The 21,064-nt window shown below is 40.1% G+C and overlaps 1 gene segment (V, D, J or C); it reads right to left on the minus strand.

Annotated features, from left to right (window-relative positions):
* Positions 1 to 1,065: 1,065 nt before the first annotated feature.
* The window catches only part of LOC103674600, a 33,848-nt gene continuing 13,849 nt past the window's right edge, over positions 1,066 to 21,064 (minus strand). The window contains 5 exon segments of the C gene segment in view: positions 1,066 to 1,647; positions 3,474 to 3,518; positions 6,715 to 6,840; positions 7,958 to 8,287; positions 15,517 to 15,570. Of these exon segments, the coding sequence occupies positions 1,505 to 1,647; positions 3,474 to 3,518; positions 6,715 to 6,840; positions 7,958 to 8,287; positions 15,517 to 15,570 (698 nt within the window).

A 21,064-nucleotide genomic window follows, 5' to 3' on the forward strand; every position in this document is an offset into this window, starting at 1 on the left:
GATTCTCTTTTTGGCCTCCGTGCTTTCCACATGCAGAAACACTTCCGATATGTAAGTAGAGGCCCGGGCATTTGTCCTTAGAGGTGTGAACAAATTTTTGAGAATCAAGGAGTAATTCAAAATTAAATTCCCTTATACTTTATCTGCTATGTCTTATGTTGTTTCCACGTGGGAACCTCTACTTGGTGTCCAAAAGCACCTGTTTCTCAGAACCTGAACCTGATTGTAAATAAACAAAAAATCTTTCCCAATGTTAAATGAGACATTGTTTGAATTCTAACATATCAAAGTTATAATGTTAAATCCATTCATTAGCAGAAATAGAAAGATAAACAATCACTACTTTTTTCACCGACTTACCAGACGCTGTATATTTTGTTTTACATCCATGTATGTAGAAACACACACACACATATTAATGAGTGTCCTACCTGTTAGTGTGTGCACATGTGTGTGTGCTTCTATTATTTCTAACTTAGAGCTGCCAAGGGTAGATGCTAATTTTGTTGAGGACTCGCGTGTACGCAATAAAATTAACTCATCTCACCCACACGACTCCAGGAAACAGGTCACTATAACTCCAACTGACAAGTGAGAAAATTATGTCACAGAGAACTATGGAACCAAAATTTAAGCCCAGGCACTAGGAGTTCAGAGTCAAGCACTTATCTCCTCCACCACCCTATCTTTCTGGTGTCAGTGCAACTCTCATGAGGTTCTTGTGAGATCGGGAACATGGTGCCCATGACACATTGGGATAGATCTGAGCACACCTGCCAGTCATGCGACAGGTTATACTGTCACCACCAGAGCGTCTCACACCAAATGAGTCTGAATCTGCTGACCTTTGAAGGAGAAATAGCCTGGGCATCTTCACTGGCTGTGGCTCCCCTGGGGCCAGTGCCCCAAAGAAGGCGTCATAACGACTGTCTCAGGGAAAGAAGTAGAAATGTGGAATTGACCATTATTACAATCACTGCTGGATGGGAAGGCTCAGGTGTCATGCTGTCCCTTACCTTGGGCTCTCAGTTAGATTGCAGCAAAAAAAGAACACAGAGGCCAAAGTAGACTTTTCATTCCTTTTACTGTGCCTATTTTGAAAACCACTACAAACTGCAGGTGGCAAGGACGGCGGCTTCCAGGCAGTTATCTGGTGAAAGAGTCCAGGGGATGCAGCTGTAAGGTGCATGCTGGCTGTGCGCAGAGGCATGGGGAATTGGTGGCTGAGGGGCTGGTGGACACTAAGAAGAGAGCGGTGCTGGAAGCCCCTGTGGATGGTTCCCCGGCCCCGCCCCTGAGTCATGGCAGCATTTATTCTTGCTGCAGAGTGAAAGTTTCTGTTTGCCCAATGATTTGTAAACCCGTTCTGCAATAATGACACAAGAGAAAAAGACACATGTGAACTGAAATGACCCAATCTCAGAAAGAAGTCCCACTAGATCCTCAGCAACACTTTTAGGGACAGTAGCCAATGGACATAAGGGATCCTTGGTGCCACCATGTGTTAGGAACTCTTCCCGTTGCCATAGAGCGCTGGTCTCCCGAGCAGACAGACGGCCATGATGGCGGAGTAGACCAGGCTCTTGAGGAGAAGGAGGACGTAGGTGTAGTAGGCAGACGTGTTCGTGAGCTGCAGCTGCAGGATGGCTAAAAGAAGCATTTTATTAGTTTCATGTGTTGTTTTGAAAGGGTCGGACTTACTAATGGGAGAGAGGTGACAGCATACATTTCTGCTGACTTAGGTTGAAGTGACACTCTCACACCAGCACAGCTGGATAGTAAACACCAACACCACCATCACCACCACTGAGACAACTCAGAACCCAGTTTGCAGGTCAAGCCAGTCAAACACCTGTGAAATTCACCTAGAATTTCCGAAGTATTAAAAAATAAGGTTGTGTTTATAATTAATGAGTCCAATAGGAAAAAAGGCATTGGTGATAAATAGCTTTTAGCATTTCTTCATCCTCACCATGCCTGTAAGTACGAATAAGAGGCAATATCCATTAACTACAAACTAAATGTCACTTATTTTGAGAACTTTGTGTGCAAAGCTTAAATCTTATTTAATTTTCAATAACCTAAGAGATTATTATTTTCATTCCCATTTTACAAATCAACTGAGGACAGAGAGAGAAGCCGTTTGCCTGATTTCACGCAATTAGTAAGTACTAAAATCCAGGTTTCGATCCCAGCAACACGGCATTTAAGAACACTTTCTTTTTTTTTTTTTTTTAAGATTTTATTTATTTATTTGACGGTGATAGAGACAGCCAGCGAGAGAGGGAACACAGCAGGGGGAGTGGGAGAGGAAGAAGCAGGCTCATAGCAGAGGAGCCTGATGTGGGGCTCGATCCCACAACGCCAGGATCACGCCCTGAGCCGAAGTCAGACGCTTAACCGCTGTGCCACCCAGGCGCCCCTAAGAACACTTTCTTAACTGCTCTTTAATTGTGCACCTCCACATGCAATAAATACCCAGACATCAACATGATTAAGCAAAACTATAAAGTTGGATGATGATGATGATGATGATTAGAAGTCCCTTGATAATGAACGTGGAGGGTGGATCGGCAGGGCTAGAACCAATGCTCTTCATCACTGCCTTTGTTCATATGTGGGGAGAAAGGGCCAGGAGCTAGTACTTATGATGTAGCAGCTAAATGAGTATCTATGCTAGACGTTCCACATATGCCACATTATATCTTCTATAACTGAATTAGGTGATATCTGTGTTGATTTGGTGGGTTCAAAAAATGTAAATAGTTTATCCATACTCATGCAACTGATCATTAAAAGAGTGGAGTTTAAGTCCAGTCTGTGACACTTGAAACCCAAAACCACATCCCCTCCTCATGCGTGAACCTGTCTCAGGGCTTTGGCTTTGGAATTTCAGGAAGGATAAAAACGAAGGAAATATATGAACGCTTGATTCAGATGGTCTGGGATGAAGCCATAGATCTCACCGTGTGGTGTGCAGACTTAAATAATTTCAGCGCATTGCCCTCATTGTAAAATGGGAATAAAATCCTTCACAGTTGAGTATTAAGAGACTTAAACAAAAGGCCCTCTCAGCGCAGCACAACGCCTTCTGTACAAGAAGCTCCCAGTGTCGGTTCATGTTACTAACTACCAGCAAGAACAAAGACAAAAAATACAGAGGCAACAGGATAGCATGTCCTCAGTCAGTAGTAACAAAGGCTGCAGAAGTGAACGGAATCCATTGCTGAAAGAATTCAGAGCACATCACTGCAGCCCTAATTTATAGTCCTCTCCCACCCAAACCAGCATTTACTGTGAGAAGATGACTCCTGAGAAATGATGGATTGACTTTAAATATCACTCAGTCTATTTTGCAAGCTCCAGCCATTCTGAGGCTTCTCCCTGAAGCCAGGGAAGTTCAAAGGTTATGTTGGTCAGGTGGAAAAAATGCGGTAGCATAACTAATAAGGCAAACATTGACAAAAACTTACCATTTTCATCAGTCAGAGAATCTTTGGTGGAGTTAGTAGCAGGCTCTAAAAGAAATGAGAACATGTATTATTCAATTGTTCATATCCTTCTTTGACATTTTCTGTGTTGTGGATAGATGGATAGATAGATAGATAGATAGATAGATAGATAGATAGATAGATAACAGTTAGTCGACAGAGAGGAGAACCATCACTAATATGTGCCCCACAATCCCAGAAATGGTTGGTCTGATTCTGTGTAATTCAGTAGGTTCAGTCAGTAAGTTCCTAGCGTTGATCAGGAAGTTCCCATGTCCACTGGTTACAGGTTCCAGTTCCGTGTGTTGAAACTGCAGCTGGGGAGCTATGAAGCCTTGGTTTACTGACTGTGGCCTTAAGCTAAGTGAGTACATTTTGAGCCTGTGGTTTTCCTTTTTAACAGCCCTGCCTTTTGATCAGATTCTCAGCTTAACTGAGCGCTGGGATCAAAATTGAGGCATTACCACCACTCTCAGCAACTGCTCTGAAGTTCTCACAGTATTTGTTGTTCTTCTGGGTGACATTCATAGTTCTTGACCTTTCGCTTAACCCTTGTGATGTTCCCAGGTTACCACTTCAGCTTTACAGTTTTTGAGTTGGTCATACTCTTCATTCTTTGCAATATTCTAGTCTTAGAAAGATCATATGCTTGGAGATTACGGGCTTTGAATTTGCATGTCAAGCTTCTGAGAGAACATAACACACCAAGCAGGTTGTTGTGATGCCTCTAAACAGGATAACTCCCCGTGTTTGGAGTGCCATTTGATGCCATGGTGCCCAAGACTCAAAGAAATTGAAATCACACAAGCAAGAAAGACCCTGCTGAAGGAGTCACTCTGTTAAGCCAAATGGCCTGCACCCGGATCTGATGTCATTGGGTTTTAGCTTCCCTGACAGTGTTCATCTGGGTATGGCACGTGGTGTTGCCGACAGCACAGATCCAGCCTTGCTCAGCTGAGTCATAATCAAGGGCTATCTGACTTTCAAGCACTGCTTTGGCCAGAGTCTAAGGACTTTTGTTGGGCAGCCATTGCTTTAGGAGGGATTCTGCAACAATTTCAAGAATGAAGAACATATTGATCATACCTCATTTCCATTTATCCCTAACCAGGGAAGTAGGGCCAGCCGAAGGAGTGAATCGTGGTGGATTAAGTGAATCCTGGTGGCTTTTTGGTAGTCCCTACTAAATCAGGCTGTAACTTTAGGGGAGTCAACCAATGAGATGTCCTCTTTACCTTGAGAAAACTTAGGACCAGGGTTAGACATTCTCATAGCCTGAAATAAGGTTGCTCTAAATTCCAGAGGTTACTGCCTTTGGCAATCATCGAGATATTCAGGCCATTGCCAGAGTAAAGGGAAAGAAAAGAGGGATAAAGGATTTCATATTTGGTTAAAGTATGATGTCTTCAACCCCTGTTTACGTGAAAACAGTTGATTTGGATGTCAGCTACGTTTCTTACTCTCAATTTGATTCAGAAACTCCAGTGTCCGGGCAGGACCCAGTGTCAGATGGAGACACCTGTAGTTGTGGGATGTGTACAAACTTCAGGCTTTAGTTTTACAGTAGGAGCACGTGGTAAGGCCCCTCATCTACAGGGATGTCTAGGGCTGTCTTCCTCTGATGATGTGTGTAAAATACCTAATCACCAGGCTGTAACCTGTGACCGACAGGATCCTTTCAATTGTGATCTAAGAAGGTTTCCATAAGCTGGTGATGACGGCTTTGAGCTTCAGACATTGGAGAGTTACTCTAGCTGGTCAGACTAGCAGGTCACACAAAGGATCAGCGGAAGGTTGTACACCCAGACAGGTGCAAACCAGGAAGTTTGCAAGTTTTTCCTAAAGGCTCCTGTGATTTGCCCAGTGAAGTAGGAGCCTTGGTCACTGGAGATCACAGAAGGTGTGGCCCAAGGGGGAAACCCATTTTTAACAGTGTCTTTGCCATATGAGGACATCAAGGAAAGGCTTTAACCCATGCAGAAGATACATACACAATGACAAGGGAGTATTGTGAACCCACACTAAGGGCAGTGGAATGAGGTCCAGTTGCAGATGTTCAAAGAGTCCAGAGGGAGGAGGCATGAAACCTCTGGAGAGTAAACAGTTGTTCCAGGATTTGGGACCTGACAGGTTAGACATTGATGGTAAATTGTTTCGTACTTTTGGGGTCTCCAACCCCACAGTTACCAAGCCAGTTCCTCAAGACAAAAAAGAAGCTTTTAAAATTTTGCAATTTGGGGCTTGCCTGGGTGGCTCAGTCAGTTAAGTGTCTGCCTCAGCTCAGCTCCTGATCCCGGGATGCTGGGATCCAGTCCTGCATGAGGTTNNNNGCTCAGCAGGAAGTCTGCTTTTCCTTCTCCCTCTGCCCTCCAACTCGTATCTCTCTCTCTCTCTCAAATAAATAAAATAAAACCTTCAAAAAGAAATATTTTGCATATTTGCTACATATCTGTAATCTGGGACTATAGTTCTTAGGTAAAAAAAACCCAGATTTATCAGAAAAAATAATAAAATTTAAAAATTAAAAAAAGAAAAATAAACAAGTATATCAGAAAGTGGTGAGCTCATCTCTTTGGAATTTACGGATCCCATTAGGTACGACTTTGGGCTTCTCAGAGCCAAACGAACACCTAGAAGGGATGTGTCTGGGATTGAGGATTTCGTGTTTTACAGGGTAGCTCCTTGCACAGAAGTTTTCTTGAGGTTGATGGGTGACCTAGTGCTGATCCAACCCATTTCCTGACCAACTCATACTGTTAGGGGAGTGTTCTTGAAATAGCAAATGCTCTTACAGCCTCTAAATGCTTGACTCATGCCCACCAATTTTTGTGGCTTTTTCCACGTTCCTCTGTTAGCAGTGGCTTTATCTACACTGCAGACTGACACTTATGTGCACAGCAGTGTACAGACGGTAAGAGATGTTACCGAGTTCTGGCCACAGGAAGACTGTGGGCACCGCCAACAGTTCTGGAAACTTGCTGAGGTTTCCACCTGGGGAGCTTGGTCTGAAAGATTAGGGACTTGGCTGTGGGCCCACCCTTCTGCCAATTCAGCTGGATTCTGGGCAAATATACCAGCTCAACGGAGCTCCAGACAAACACGCTAGCTCCACTGAACACTGGCGTAACACTCTGCCAGCCCAGGCCAGCCTGCCCTGTAAAGCAAAGCCAATTAGATGAGGATTCGAGCACAAAGAGAATGGAGCTTAGAACCAAGAACTCACCCACAGCGCTTGGAATAGGCGAGAAAGATCCTGAACTCAGAGGGCTCACAGTTACCACGTCTGTGTTTTGCTTTGTCTCTGAATGGCCCTGGGAGTCCCCTTCAGATTCCATCGCTGCCATCAAATCTGTTAAAGAACCAAAATTCAACCCAGTAAATGTTACAGACCTAATGGTGTTAATAATCCATCGATGAATGAATCACGCAGCATCCCATCTAGCAGAAGAGGGGGCTCAAAAGGAATAGAGGAAAGGAAATGTTTTAACAATAGACAGGAGCAGAAAAAAGAAAATTCTTGGCAAAGAATCCATTGTTTTAAGCAAGGTCACCCTCCAGGGGAATTGAAGGGGTGTTTCTTGGTGATGGCCAAGGAATTCCCATGTTGACTGGGTAATGAAGTGAGAAGGACTGTGATGCTTAGAAGAACATTCTTGAAAGATTTATAATTGTTCTTATTTCCTGATCAAGTAAGATCATCAATAGTGGACCCTCTGAGCATTTGTTAAGTGTGAGATTGCCAGGTCTTTTCACGTGTATTGCTTCATTTTATCCATGAAATGACTATAAAAAACATCACCGTGACATTAATATTTGGGTTGATGAAACTGAGTTGAGAAAGGTTAAGTGAATTGGTCTCTTTTTTTTCTCTGTATGTCCCATAGGCCGTACTACTTTCTTTTAAAGATTTATTACTTATTGAGAGACAGAGAGCACAGGGGGAAGGACAGAGGGAGAGAACCTCAAGCTCTAATGCTGAGCACGGAGCTCAACGCAGGGCTTGATCTCAAGACCTTGAGATCATGACCCGAGCGGAATGAGGAGTCAGATGTTCAACCAACTGAGCCACCCAGGTGCCCCCAAAGCCCATACTAGATTAATTCCATGGGGAAATAGCAGGACATTGATGCTTTCATTAAACAACATTAGAAAAAAATTTCTATTTGCTTGTTTTCATTAATACTTGACAGAAAATGTAGGGTTTTCCCTTTGAAACAAAGGGTTCTGGAAGGTTATATTCATGTAATATGCACCCATCTTGAGGCACCTGGGTGGCTCAGTTGTTAAGCGTCTGCCTTCGGCTCAGGGCGTGATCCCAGGGTCCTGGGATCGAGCCCCGCATCGGGCTCCCTGCTCAGCAAGAAGCCTGTTTCTCCCTCTCCCGCTCCCCTTGCTTGTGTTCCCTCTCTCGCTGCCTCTCTCTCTCAAATAAATAAATAAAATCTTAAAAAAATATATGCACCTACCTTTGTTTATTGAAGGAAAAAGAATCTCTTGATTAACCTTTGTTCTATCACTCTCATGTTTGACGATACATTTGTGTTCTTTATCCAGTGATGCTCCAGCCACGGTCAGCCAGCTGAATTTCATGTATGTGTCCTTAGTCTTCATGGTGTCTCCCTGCTGTGATGTCAGAATTTTTTTGTCATCCTTTTCTTGCCAATCTATCTTGATAATGTCAGGGAAAAAATCCTCAAGAAGACAAAGATACGTTCCAGCCTTCTGGACTTTTATTTCAGCAATTGAAGGAAGAAAAACTGTGGGCTTGGGGGAAATGTCTGCATCAGGACTTTTATCTGTTGGAGAAAATGGAATAACAATTAAAACATAATTGGAGGGCGCCTGGGTGGCTCAGTTGGTGAAGCGTCTCTTTTCGGCTCAGGTCATGATCCCAGGGTCTTGGGGTAGAGCCCCACATCAGGCTCTCTGCTTAATGGGGAGCCTGCTTCTGCCTCTGTCTCGCCTGCAGCTCTGCCGACTTGTGCTCTATTCCAGTGTGTGTCAAATAAATAAATAAAACCTTTAAAAAAAAACAACCATAGTTATGGAAACACAAACATTGTGTGGTTTGGAAACGCCCAGCACATAATAAAGGGAAGGAAAGTTGTATAGAATCGGTGTTTACCATGGTTTTTCACCCACAAAGGGTTACGAGGTGCTTATTTTCTTAGTTTCCTTGGGAAAAGAGGGTCTAGAGGTTATATAACTTGCCCAAGGTTACAACTATTAAGTAAAAAGTCCTGAATCAAAACATGCAATATTTGTAAATAATACATAGTCACTTGTTTGAGTGGAAATTTAGCAAGTTGACCTTTCAGTTACAAATACAGATCCCATGGCCATTTCTGATACTAGAATTCCTCTCCTTGATTTCTGATTTTATAGAATATTTCCTTCTCACGTCTGAACCACTGCAGGATTTTGAGTAGGGCAAGGTTTAATGCTGCACCTCCAAGTTATTTACAATGCCTGAAATTTAGAAACAAAATGGCCGTATTTCCAAAGCTTCTATTTTAAAAAATTATTGATTATTTTCAGAAATGTTCTTATAGTAACCTAATCAAGTAATGCAGTGGTCAGAATTTTGTTTTGCTTCAGGAAAGGTTCACTAAAAGTATATTTTATATTGGAATTTTTTGAAGATACCTTGACTAAGAAGACACCGTTTGACCCTTAGCACCTCTCCCCAAATCTGAATCTGCCCTACAAGCCTGCTGAACTTGGTGTAGGACCCCTCAATTTTCTTTCATTTCACCTGCTGAATAAAGTTATATCTAACAGCGTCGTGTTAACAGTTATAGTCTGAGTTTTTTGCAGACATAATGTCAAAATATATAATGAAACATCATGGTTTTCAAGGTCATGTCACTTGAAGGCTGGAATAGTCCTTGGTTATACATTTATTATTAATTAATGATTCAAATTGTAAATAGTAGAACTCTTTCCAGTTTGAGTTCCAACTGAAACACAAATGCTTTACTATTTTCTCTTTCCACTAGTTTGGAGTTGGAATAATAATTTCACGGGCCATTTCCTAAGAAAAGAATAAATGGATTTCTCCTCTGAGAGGAAAGGAAAAAAAATTCTTCAGAATTTTTGCCTGTGCACCAAAGCTCCTTATTTTTATACTAAATAAGTAAGCGAACAATGATGAGTTTTTTTATTCATGGTATAAATAAATATTAGGTCATAATGCACTTCTTTTAATTTTGTACGTCTTCCTTATAGTGCAAATAGTATTTTACTGATTATAATAGTAAGACACTGTATATTTCCTCAACCATATATTTTTGTCTTTTAATTTAATTTCAATTTAATTTAAAAAACATGTTATATAAAGCAAGATTTATTTTTCAAAGTACATGGTATTCCCATAATTTTTGCCTCAAGTCAATACATTAAAGAATTTAGTTTTCACCTTAAAAAGGTTGGTTTTTGATAGGAACACTTCTGATTCATCACAGTAAGGGACTTGAATATCAAATCATGAGTTTGGAAAAATCTGGATGGTAAGACATTATGCTTACTTCCTGTCCCTTTTCCTTAGCTAGAGCCCTGAAGTTTCATTCTTTTCAGGATAGAAGGTAGCTTGAACTTTCATAACTTTCTCAATGTGATAGTTAACTGAGCATTCAATAGTATTCTTGATTATATATGATTAGCGGCTATATTTTATGGAATTATATTACATGGTTTTTTTAACATTGCTTTTTATTAGGATTTTATTTATTTATTTTAGAGAGAGAGAGAGTGGTGGGCAGAGTGGTGGGGGAGAGGCCGAACAACAGGGGAGTGAGAATCCTGAGCAGGCTCCACGCTCAGCCTGGAGCCCAACATGGAGCTCAGGACTCAATCCCACTACCCTGAGATCATGACCAGATGCTTAATCGAAAAGCCACCAGGTGGCCCACAACATTCTTTATTAAACTTATTAAGAGTGGGGTGCCTGAGTGGCTCAGTTGTTAAATGTCTGCCTTCAGCCCCCGTCATGATCCCAGAGTCCTGGGATCCAGCCCTGGACTGGACTCCCTGCTCAGCGTTCAGTCTGCTTCTTCCCTTCCCCCTGCTCCTGCTCTCTCTCTCACTCACTCTCTCTCTTTCAAATAAATAAATAAAATCTTAAAAATAATTATTAAGTGTTTTTTATGGCCACAATCATTGCATTGATTTATAAAACTGAAACCCGTATACAAAATAAATGAAATTTTCAATGCATTTGTAATATTCATAATTAAAAAATTTTTCAGGTAAATTGCCCAAGTTGTATATATTTGATGAATATGAAGCAGTGTGAATTCTATATAAATTAACCAAATGCAACGAGATTTTCAATTAAATATGTATTTCAAATCTGCATATTAACATTGATTCAAAATTCCTATTTTCTTCTTCTCATTTTTTATTAAAAAATACTTAAAGCTATTTCTTATGTAAATATGAATTTCAGGTTTATGACATTTCTCAGTATATTTAAAAGGACTAACTGTATCTCTAACTATATTCCGACATATTTTCTAAATAAAATTTAAAATTTTAATTGTTTTTCTACTAAATATCAGTATGAAGGCCAAACCTGTTAGTGTTAGACATGATTTCAATTAAGATAAAGGATTAAGATTTAAGTACATTTGACAACTTAAAAATACCAAAAAAAGACCCACATTTTAATTTCATTTTTGTGACAAGTGAGGGAAAAGTCCATTAAACAAATACCTCTAAATTCAAGTTTTTTGTGTATCAGTGGACAGTAAAGTAACGTCCCGCTAGAGCAGTTAGAAGTCGAGCTGAATCTCCTGGAGAATTTCTGCTCTGTCAATATGATCGGTTACAAACCACTCTCCACACTGGATACGATTCTCCCTTTAGGTTTGAAATGGGGCAACATCTATGCAGTGCCTGTTATGTGTTAGACCACGTGACAAATGCCTTATTCACTGTCTCTCGTTTGATTTTCATATGACCCTTGCTCATACATCCTGTTATCCCATCTTTTGGATTAGGAAACTGAGACCAGAGAATAATCACCCAAGTCCACATAAGTAGCAAGTGGTGAAGCCAGATCTCCAGGTCAGCCTGAGTCGAAAGTCCAGCCTCTCTGCCAACACCCTTTCACCATCAGAAAAGGCAATGTGTCAACTCACACAACTTATCTGTCCTGATCAACTTTGTTCTTGGGCCAAATGCTTTCAAGACAATTACACATGTTGTACATGAACACTTCATGCAAGTTCACACGGACACAAGGTCAGATCCTATTACAGTGTTTGCACGATGTTGTCTATGCGGACCTTTACTGGAAGGATTGGTATACAGATCTCTCCTGAGATTGCCACATCTAAACATGCTATGAAAATGAGAGATTATAATTTTCATTACCACTATTATTAGCAATTTGTTTGTGATGATTGTGTGTCATCATTAAAATGATGACATTTTAATCTCACGGGACCAAGCCCTCCCTTACTAATGGGAATGCAGTATTTGGGGACAATTGGACCTGTGTCAATCAAGCATCAAGATTCATTCCTTCGTTTGCACCTCTCTTTGCTCTACTATGTCTGGAATTCTCTGAACCTGATCACTGAAAATGTGTCCTTCACACAACAATCATTAGGGAATCATTTGTCTTATCTTACCCAATGCCTTTCCAGTGATAAGAACATCAAATGGAAGCTAGTAAAGCCCAGTAATATGGGGTCACTTCATGGAACTGATTCACCTGTGTTGTCCAAAGCAGATGGCACTTTTCCCATCAACAACACAATCCATGAGCATTCCAAGCTCTCCTCAGAAATTTCTACCTCAAACTGACTTCCTTCCAGCTCATGTCCAAAGTTGGGCTTCAGACTCTTACAGTGAACAGTCATGGTGGAATGACTAGAGCAATGGCTAATTGCCTGGTCCTCCAAGCCTTCTATTGTCACGTTAGATCACTAGACTGTCACCTGCCTGACCAGGTCGGCTGAAGGTCACCATCTGTGAGTGACATTAATGTCATGGCGCCCATAGAATGATGCAGTGGGAGCATGAAATGTGTTTGTTAAAGACCATTTCTTCCATTTTATAAAGCGAATGTGGAAGGCAATGCCCACTGTTTCTCTTCACATTCCTCCTAAAGGTCTCATGCATTGAAGTCCTTTCCTCATTTTATGGTGGGAAACACATAACCTATTTGAAAATCTGGTGTGCTTTGTTTTCTCAGTTAATAAATACTAGGTGCTTCATTACATTTTCCTCCTACCTTTGAAAGTAAAATTTTACCCTATGTTTCTTGTTAGATAATCACAGGCCTTTTTCTTCTATTTTCCTTAGTGCTTTTGGTCTGCTACTTTTATCTCATTGTCTAACTGTGCTTGCATAATTTACATCTTCTCAAATTGATTTTGGCAATAGGCAGTATAAATAAATGAGAAACAGTTCGTGCATTAGAACTTGTTTCTTTTTCTGCCCCAGAGCTTCATATTTTAGTCAGGTCTACCTCAAAGGTGACATGAAAAAACGCGACAAGATATCTGCAGATCCCACTCTGTGATATAAATGCAAAACATTCAGAGTTCAAACACCCTGAAATCAGAGCATGAGGTGAAGCTTTCACTCCCAACATTATGCCTCATAAAGCAGAGGCTGCGTATGTTTCAGTTTGGGCAATCTCTCATTTTAAAAGATGCTCTTCTAATACTCTACTTTGATTGAACAATATACCTGGACAAGATATCAACCTGAAATAAACTCAACTGAGGCCAGTTTAGAGATAGCGCCAGTAAAAAAATAAAATAAAATAAAGAAGTTTCATATGGATTTGGTAAATATTACCTGGGACTAAAGTCTCTATACTCTATGCTTACATTGTACATATACAGAATGATAGAATAAATTTAAAAAATGCTTATTATAGGGGGCGCCTGGGTGGCACAGCGGTTAAGCGTCTTCCTTCGGCTCAGGGCGTGATCCCGGCGTTATGGGATCAAGCCCCACATCAGGCTCCTCCGCTATGAGCCTGCTTCTTCCTCTCCCACTCCCCCTGCTTGTGTTCCCTCTCTCGCTGGCTGTCTCTATCTCTGTCGAATAAATAAATAAAATATTAAAAAAAATAAAAATAAAAAATGCTTATTTTATAAGTGGATGTTCCAATGAAATATCCAAAGACATCACCATAAAGCCATCCCCAAACAGACACTCAGACCCTAAGATGACTCAGAAATTTGCTCGGAAGTATACCTATTAGATGCATGTGAAGAATCTGAACAAAATCTTTAACAAAATATGAGGTTAAGAAAAGCGGTATTTCTCAAGTGATATTTGTAATAACATAATTTTTAATTTGTCGGTATAGTCCAATGACGATATAAACTATTAAAAGTGAATATTTGAGGGGCACCTGGGTGGCTCCGTGTGTTAAGCATCTGCCTTTGGCTCAGGTCATGACCCCAGCGTCCTGGATGGAGCCCATCACACTGGGCTCCCTGCTCAGCTGGGAGTCTGCTTCTCCTTCTCTGTCTGCCTCTCCCCCCAGCTCCTATGCACTCTATCTCTCTCTTGCATGCATGCTCTCTCCCTCTAATATATAAAAAATAAAATGTTTTATTAAAAAAGTGAATATTAACTTTATATATATGTTAGTGTAATTTTATATATTCAGTTATAAAACCTCTCCCTAGTTTACATCCAGACGTTCCCACTGAAAATGCAGAGATCAACTTATGCCGAGGCTAACGATATATGAGGTACTGCTTACTATATTCTACTCATTTTTAGAAACGTGTAACAATGAGTCTTAGAAATTGAAAGTATTATGCAAATGTTAACAATTATTCTGAAGTGACCTGTAGACTAGATCATAATTAATACAATTTTCTGTACTCCTGATTTAAAAAGAACTCCCCTGGGTGATAATTGGAATTTGTAGAACTGACTTTTTTAATGAATGACCATGTCCCATCCTATGTAGTAATTTGATTTAGTTCCACAACGTCCACTTGAGATGGTTGTTACCTTGACAGACTGAATGGATGGAAATACAGCAAATGTTAACAGAATAAGTGTCATTATAAATTTTAAATTTTTTTCTCTTTTCCAATTTTTCCCTAATGGGCATGTATTATTTTTATACTTTTAAGAAAGCAATCACCAGTGAATCAAAATTTATTTGTTGAAGGATGATTATACAGAAAGTGATAGATCCAGAACCACGGTCCATATTTTTCTCTGCACCTCGCTCTCCTAAAAAACATTTTCAGGACTTTGTGAATTACATCTGTGTCACCATTATGTAATTAGATTGCTAGAATTTACACTGCAGTCAGTTGGAGAAAAAACTGGGACTAGAAGGTTGCTTTCCAATGTATGAACTCATCTGTGCCTATGATCACTCCCAGAAAGACACCAAAATATATCTTTCCTTTCACTTTTCCAATGTTTCACCAGCCTTGTGAAAATTCTTTGAAAACATACTTATTTGACTAGATCCTATAGGTAGAAACATCCCTGTGAGACTTTCTCCCTCATCCAGGCAAAATTTCACGTCTAAGTCTAATGAAGAATGAACAAAGTTACTAGACCGAATTTGGAAAAAAACTAACCCAGCTTATGACCTTCTTGGATACGTTTGTGCAGTTAAATATGTCGATACCTGATACAAATCGCCTTCAGACAAAATGGCAACTTTATCAATTTTTTGTTCTTTTTTCTTTTCCTTTGGTATTTTTGGAATCTAATAAATAGATACACAAACTTGATTACGAGTCTTTCAACACAGAAATCCCTAAGGGACCTCACATCTGCACCCTGTAGGGACCCCAGTTGCTCTTACTAGTTAGCTCCTTGCTAATGTCCTCCAGGCTAGCTCAGGCAGCAACTACGCCCAAGGACTGGGACAGAGTCACCTACGTCTCCAAGGATCCTGCTGTTATTGGTGACAAACTGGGACCAAATCCTAGAATTTTGAGCCAGCACCAGCACCTAGCCTGCCCTCCCTGCCTCAACTGCCTTCCCCTACCTAATAGGGAAGACTTAAAAAATATTTTACCTGTAACCCTGAGAATTGTGCCAGGACCAAACACTTTGTTGTCCCAGCTAAAGGAGATCCACTGTCTGAAAAGCTTTTACAGAAATCTCCCTGTGTGCCTCTTTTAAGATTGTGTCAATATTTTTTGAATATTTATAGAAATATACATAAATAAGCACCGCTGACATGAAACAAAGATGAATCTCAAGCAAAATCGCATTAGATACGAACATAGTCAAGAATGGATGAACTGACCCTCTCTGCCTGGACAGTTTGGGTCTGTCCTTCCCATCTCACTCACATGCATTGGAGAATCTGATTTTACCTTTCCTTCTCATTTTCCTGAAACTTCTTTTTATTTTTTTAAAGATTTTATGTATATGTTTAACAAAGAGAAACAGAGAACAAGCAGGGGGAGGGGCAGAGGGAGAGGTAAGCTCCCCACTGACCAGGGAGCCCAATGTGGGGCTCGATCCCAGGACCCCGAGATTGTGACCTGAGCTGAAGGCAGAATTTTAACCGACTCAGCCACCCAGGCGACCCTACCATTTTCCTGAAACTTCTAAGTCTTTTTCCTTAAAAGGTTTTCATGTCTCATGTCAGTGCTTTTCCTAGAGTGTAATTTACACTTACTACTTCTATGATTTTAACAGAAGAACAAAAACAGACAATATATTTGAATATTTAATATATGAATGTTCAATATTTTATAGGTTTTTTAAAATTTCTGCACATTGAAGGGTGGATATCTGGTTTGATTTTAAAGTAAGTTCCTTCCAGAACTCAGTCCTCACTGATTCTAATCCAGATGAGTTGTTACGGAGTGTGAAATATTAACGATGATCTCTCAACCCATTTATTCCTGAAAGACTGTTCCTTTGAACTTGAATTTACCTTAACAAGTTCCAGGATACGGACTTACAATTTGAGCTGCTCCTCAGAGGACCCTGTCTGGCCTGGTCTCTCTGCATCTGTCCCAGCAGGAGTGCAGACAGCTCCAATTCTGCAGCTGAGTCCTGCATGTAGGACAACTGCTCCCGTTCTTCTGCCAGCTTCCATATTTCCAGCAAATCTAATGCCAATACAGAAAGATTGAATGGAATGGTGCCAAAAGGACTTGTCATTTTATAGAAATACCCTAAGAATCACATGGTGAAAATTTAATAAATGAATATTCAACATGACTGACTTGATGTCTTGGGGGGGAAGAGAGGCAATTTTAGTGCCATGATTAAGAAGCAGAAGCATTGTTTTCTGCATGAGAAGTCATACAAATTATGAGCTATTACTCATTAAACATTCAACTACATAGTCTATGTAAAAGGTCAGACTACAAAAGACTATATATTCAGAATAAAAACATGGGTTAATGTTCCTAATAGCATATAATGGTATAGACCATGCACTAAGGAAGAAGTATCTATTGGGTCCCAAACTTTGCCATAGTAACTAGCCATGTGAATGTAGACAAACAATTGACATCTCTAAGCCTCAGTTCCCCACTGGTGAAATTGGAATAAGAAAATTCCCTGTATAGTGTTCTTAAGGACTGAGATAAGGCACAGAAACTAGGCAGTATGGCATCTGACTCTCAATAAATAACTAAAAAAATATATATGTGTCCTGTGCACCTTCTGTCTCTAGAGTCCAGCATAGACACTGCCTTCAATAAATGAACAGTCAAGGATGTAAAGCCATGCTGACAGCCTCTTTTCATGGGCCCTGGTGCTGAACTGGATTACTGAGCTCACAAAATCCATTAAACTGGACCATCTCTAGGCAAAGTCACAAGAGTCACAATAGCTCAGATTTTGACTAAACTCAGCCTACCCACTAAGAAACTACAGTAATAATAATAGGTCGATTTATTGATGTTGTATAGTCCTCCACTGTAAGCGTTAAATTTTTTGCCCTGCTCTTAAAGATGAGATCAAAAGCGATCACACAGGTTTTGCAGGTTATTAGAGAAAGGAGCACTACTCATTAAGAAGGGAGCACCATTACTACTACAGCTACTTCATCAACAAGTGTCTCACTTAAAAGGCCACCTACATGAAAAACGTCTTAACCCAATAACTTATATGAATATATCACAGACACAGTCACAGAAATATTTTAATTTCAAGCCTGCATCTATACTTTTGTGTATATATTTTCTAAAAGTAGAATTTCAATCTGGTTGCAAGCAGGGAATTAAAGAAACTTTTACAGAGTAGTTTTGTTTCCATATACAGTGGCCAGTAGCTGCAAAATTGCTGTCCAAATGCTAGGTTGATTCTGCATTGTTTTTTCTAAAAAGCACCCATCAGTTTTTCATTCACAGGACCCAAAAAGAACAAAGTTACTTACCAGGAGGAGTTACTATGAGCTTAGTTCCTTCTGCAAATGTCTTGATCCAGCCTGGTTAGAGGTTCTCACACTGGTTAGAGCTTCTACAAAAATGCCAGCCTTCTCCTGAGCTTCATGGCTGGGCCAGCAGGTAGAAACCTTGTACTGGCAATTTGATCTTTTGAGGTCATTAAAAGTCCTTGAATATAAGCTTCGTGGCATCTGATATATTTTATAAGTTTTCCTCAGATTAATTAACCCAAATGGCTGTTTTGATGGAGGCAGTAATCACGGAAGAGTGCTGATAGAAAATGAAGATGATAAGAGCAAATAAAAAGAAAGAGAAAGAAAGAGAGAGGAAAGAAGGAGAGAAGGAAGGAAGGAAGGAAGGAAGGAAGGAAGGAAGGAAGGAAGGAAGGAAGGAAGAAGGGAGGGGAAGGAAAGGAGAAAGAGATGAAGAGAGAAAGGAAGAAAAGAGAGAAAGCAAGGTAGGGAGTGAGGAAGGGAGGGAGAAAGGGAGGGAGAGAGACAAAGAAAGGAAGAAAGAAAAGGACAAAGAAAGTGAAAGAAAAAACGAAAGAAAGAATAAGAAGATCAAGACCAAGTGGTCAACCAATCGCTTTTCTAAATTACCAGAAACAGTGTTCAGAGAATCAAGAGGTTTTGATTTCCAGGTGCTGGAGTGTGTGAAACTGCTCAGAGATGCATCAGAGGAAAGCTCTTCTGTTCTCAGGAGCGCCAGGCCTCCTGTGTCAGCAGTTTAAGATTGTATTTCTGAAGAGGATACGCTTCACTAACTGAAAAAAGGAGCGTGCCCACAGAAATATACTTGAGAAATGTGAACGGTGGTCTCCACTTTCTAGTAAGCCACTCTTAGGATTTGCTCTACAGAAGTTGTAAATATTTCCTAATGGTTTGTTCTTGTCATTTAAATTATGGTGCTTTCTGCCATGCAAATTTGGTTTTCATTTTCATGGAGTAAACTTTGTCAATATTTTCTCTTAACTACATCTTGAATTTTAGTTATTGTTTCAAACTCGTTCCTTTACTCTTTCTTGCACAGGAAGGGCTGTCAAATTTTTTCTGCAGGGCCAGATAACAAATATTTCATTTAGGCTCTTGCCCTAAAGTCTCTGCTGTGAATCCTCACATCTGCTGTTGTAGCAAAAAGGAGTCATGGACAGTTAGGAAAGGAATAGGCATGGCAGCATTCCAGAAAGGTCAGCAGGTGTTTTATTAGGAATGTTGGAAAGGAAAAGTAGTCTATTTTCACTTATTTCTATTATTTAAAATAAAAAATAAGAAAAGAGTAGGTTATCAGTTTTGTTTCATATTTTGTTGTATTATGTTCAAATATTCCATAATAACCCATATAAGCAATGGAAAGCCTCAATGTAGTGAGCATTAGACATGCTCCAAGCACTTGTAAGAACTTTATACATATTGTTTAAGTTACCTCCTCCCCAAAGTTCTTTCAGGTAAATAGAAACATATTTTCCATTTTCAAGTGAGGAGAATGAACCAAAGATATATTACTCAATTTATCCAGAGTAAGACAGTTAGTATGGGGGGGGCGTGGATATGTAACAAAGGGTCACTGAGGAAACACTGAGAAATAGGGAAATCTAAAATAAAAATAAATGTCACTCACAATATATCACTGTAGGGCAATGATTGACAAACATCTTCTGTAAAGGGCCAAATACTCAACATTTTAGGCTTTGTGGGTCTCTGTTGCAACTACTCAACTCTGTCTTTTGAGGGGAAATAGCTACAGACAATTTACAAGCATACGGTCAAAGTTATGTTTCAATAAAACTTTATCAACAAACCTGGGGCTTGCCTGGCAGGGGCAGAGTTTGCGGACCTCCTGTTCCATGGTAAATACTATCGCCATTATGGTTACTTGCTGCTTTTTAGTTTATCTTTTTTTTTCAGGGAGTTACTGAGTAGTATTAGTATTAATATATTAGTATAATAATATTAGATGGGAAAATATAAATATATAACCATTTTAAGTGTTATATAAACAATTACATTTTATATTCTTATATAAATAATCTTATTATTTAATGTAAAAGCCAAAAAAAAAAAATACTGACTGCATTAGTGCTGAAAATACTGACTCTACCTTTGCCCTCCATCTTGATCAAGTCCTCTCCTGGCGTGACATTTTCTGGGCGCCTTGGAAATCTTAGAAATGCTGACCAAGGCCCAAATCTTAGGAAATATGTTCTTTCCCTTAGTAAATTTGTAAACTTGATGCATAATTCTTCTAAAAACAGGTTATGACGGCCACATAGTAACTTGTCACATCAAACCCACATGGATAAGGCCATCCTTTCCCTCCTGTTCATAGTGCTTCATGGCTGTTGTGTGTTGAAAAGTCAGGGAGGCTCTGTCTCCTTGAATGTGGCCAATTCAGTCCATTCTGCTGCTCTTTTGAGGATTAAATAAAATAATCGGTGTAAAATATCTGGCACAGAGACTGTGAAAACTTAATCCCTCTTTCTATTCATTCACTTCTTTCTAGAAAGTGTTCATGTTCTCTGACTCCGTATTTCATTCAGGGGTCTTCTTACCTTTGTTTCCGTAGATGTGTTAGAGGACAGTTGAGGCCTTGTTGAGACCCAGGCTCTCGGGTTCCTCCCCCTGGAACCCACCCCAGTCAGGAATCATAATGGACAGGGACACAAGATCCTGAGGTTGCCCTGGGAAGAGCTGACACGGCTGGGGGAGGAATTCATTCTGCTTCCATAGTGTCTCTGCACTTGATAGCACCGCATGATTCTTAGAAGGAGAAACAAAATGAAGGTGTTGTCATGGTCTCAGGAACCAGAGGTGAACCGCATGCATGGTGACTATGTGCTCAGATATCCAAGTTACCAAAAGCATCGAGGTTTTCTGAAGTAAAGAACTTACCTCAACATTTGAAAGTGGACGCTCAGGAGGTGGGGGAGGGGGTTTTGTAATTTCACACATGGCTTGTGTGGATCACTGTTTGCTGAAAACTGGCGACCATCCAGCTACTAATTACAGAATTTTATTCTCAGTCATTATTTTTAATCTGATTCATTTGTGAAAGACCTTTGCCATCTTTTCTTTACAGAATAAGAGAGCATGTGTTATCCTTCTTTTTAACCACCTGATCCATATTCAGGATTTTTACTTTTCTTTCCAGAACCCTGGAGAACAAGGTTTCAGAGCCATATCCACCATGTTGCAGGCACCTGTTGCTCTC

The sequence above is a fragment of the Ursus maritimus genome, unplaced genomic scaffold (genome assembly GCF_017311325.1).
Source record: "Ursus maritimus isolate PB19 unplaced genomic scaffold, ASM1731132v1 scaffold_3, whole genome shotgun sequence".
In the NCBI taxonomy this organism is placed as follows: Eukaryota; Metazoa; Chordata; class Mammalia; order Carnivora; family Ursidae; genus Ursus; species Ursus maritimus.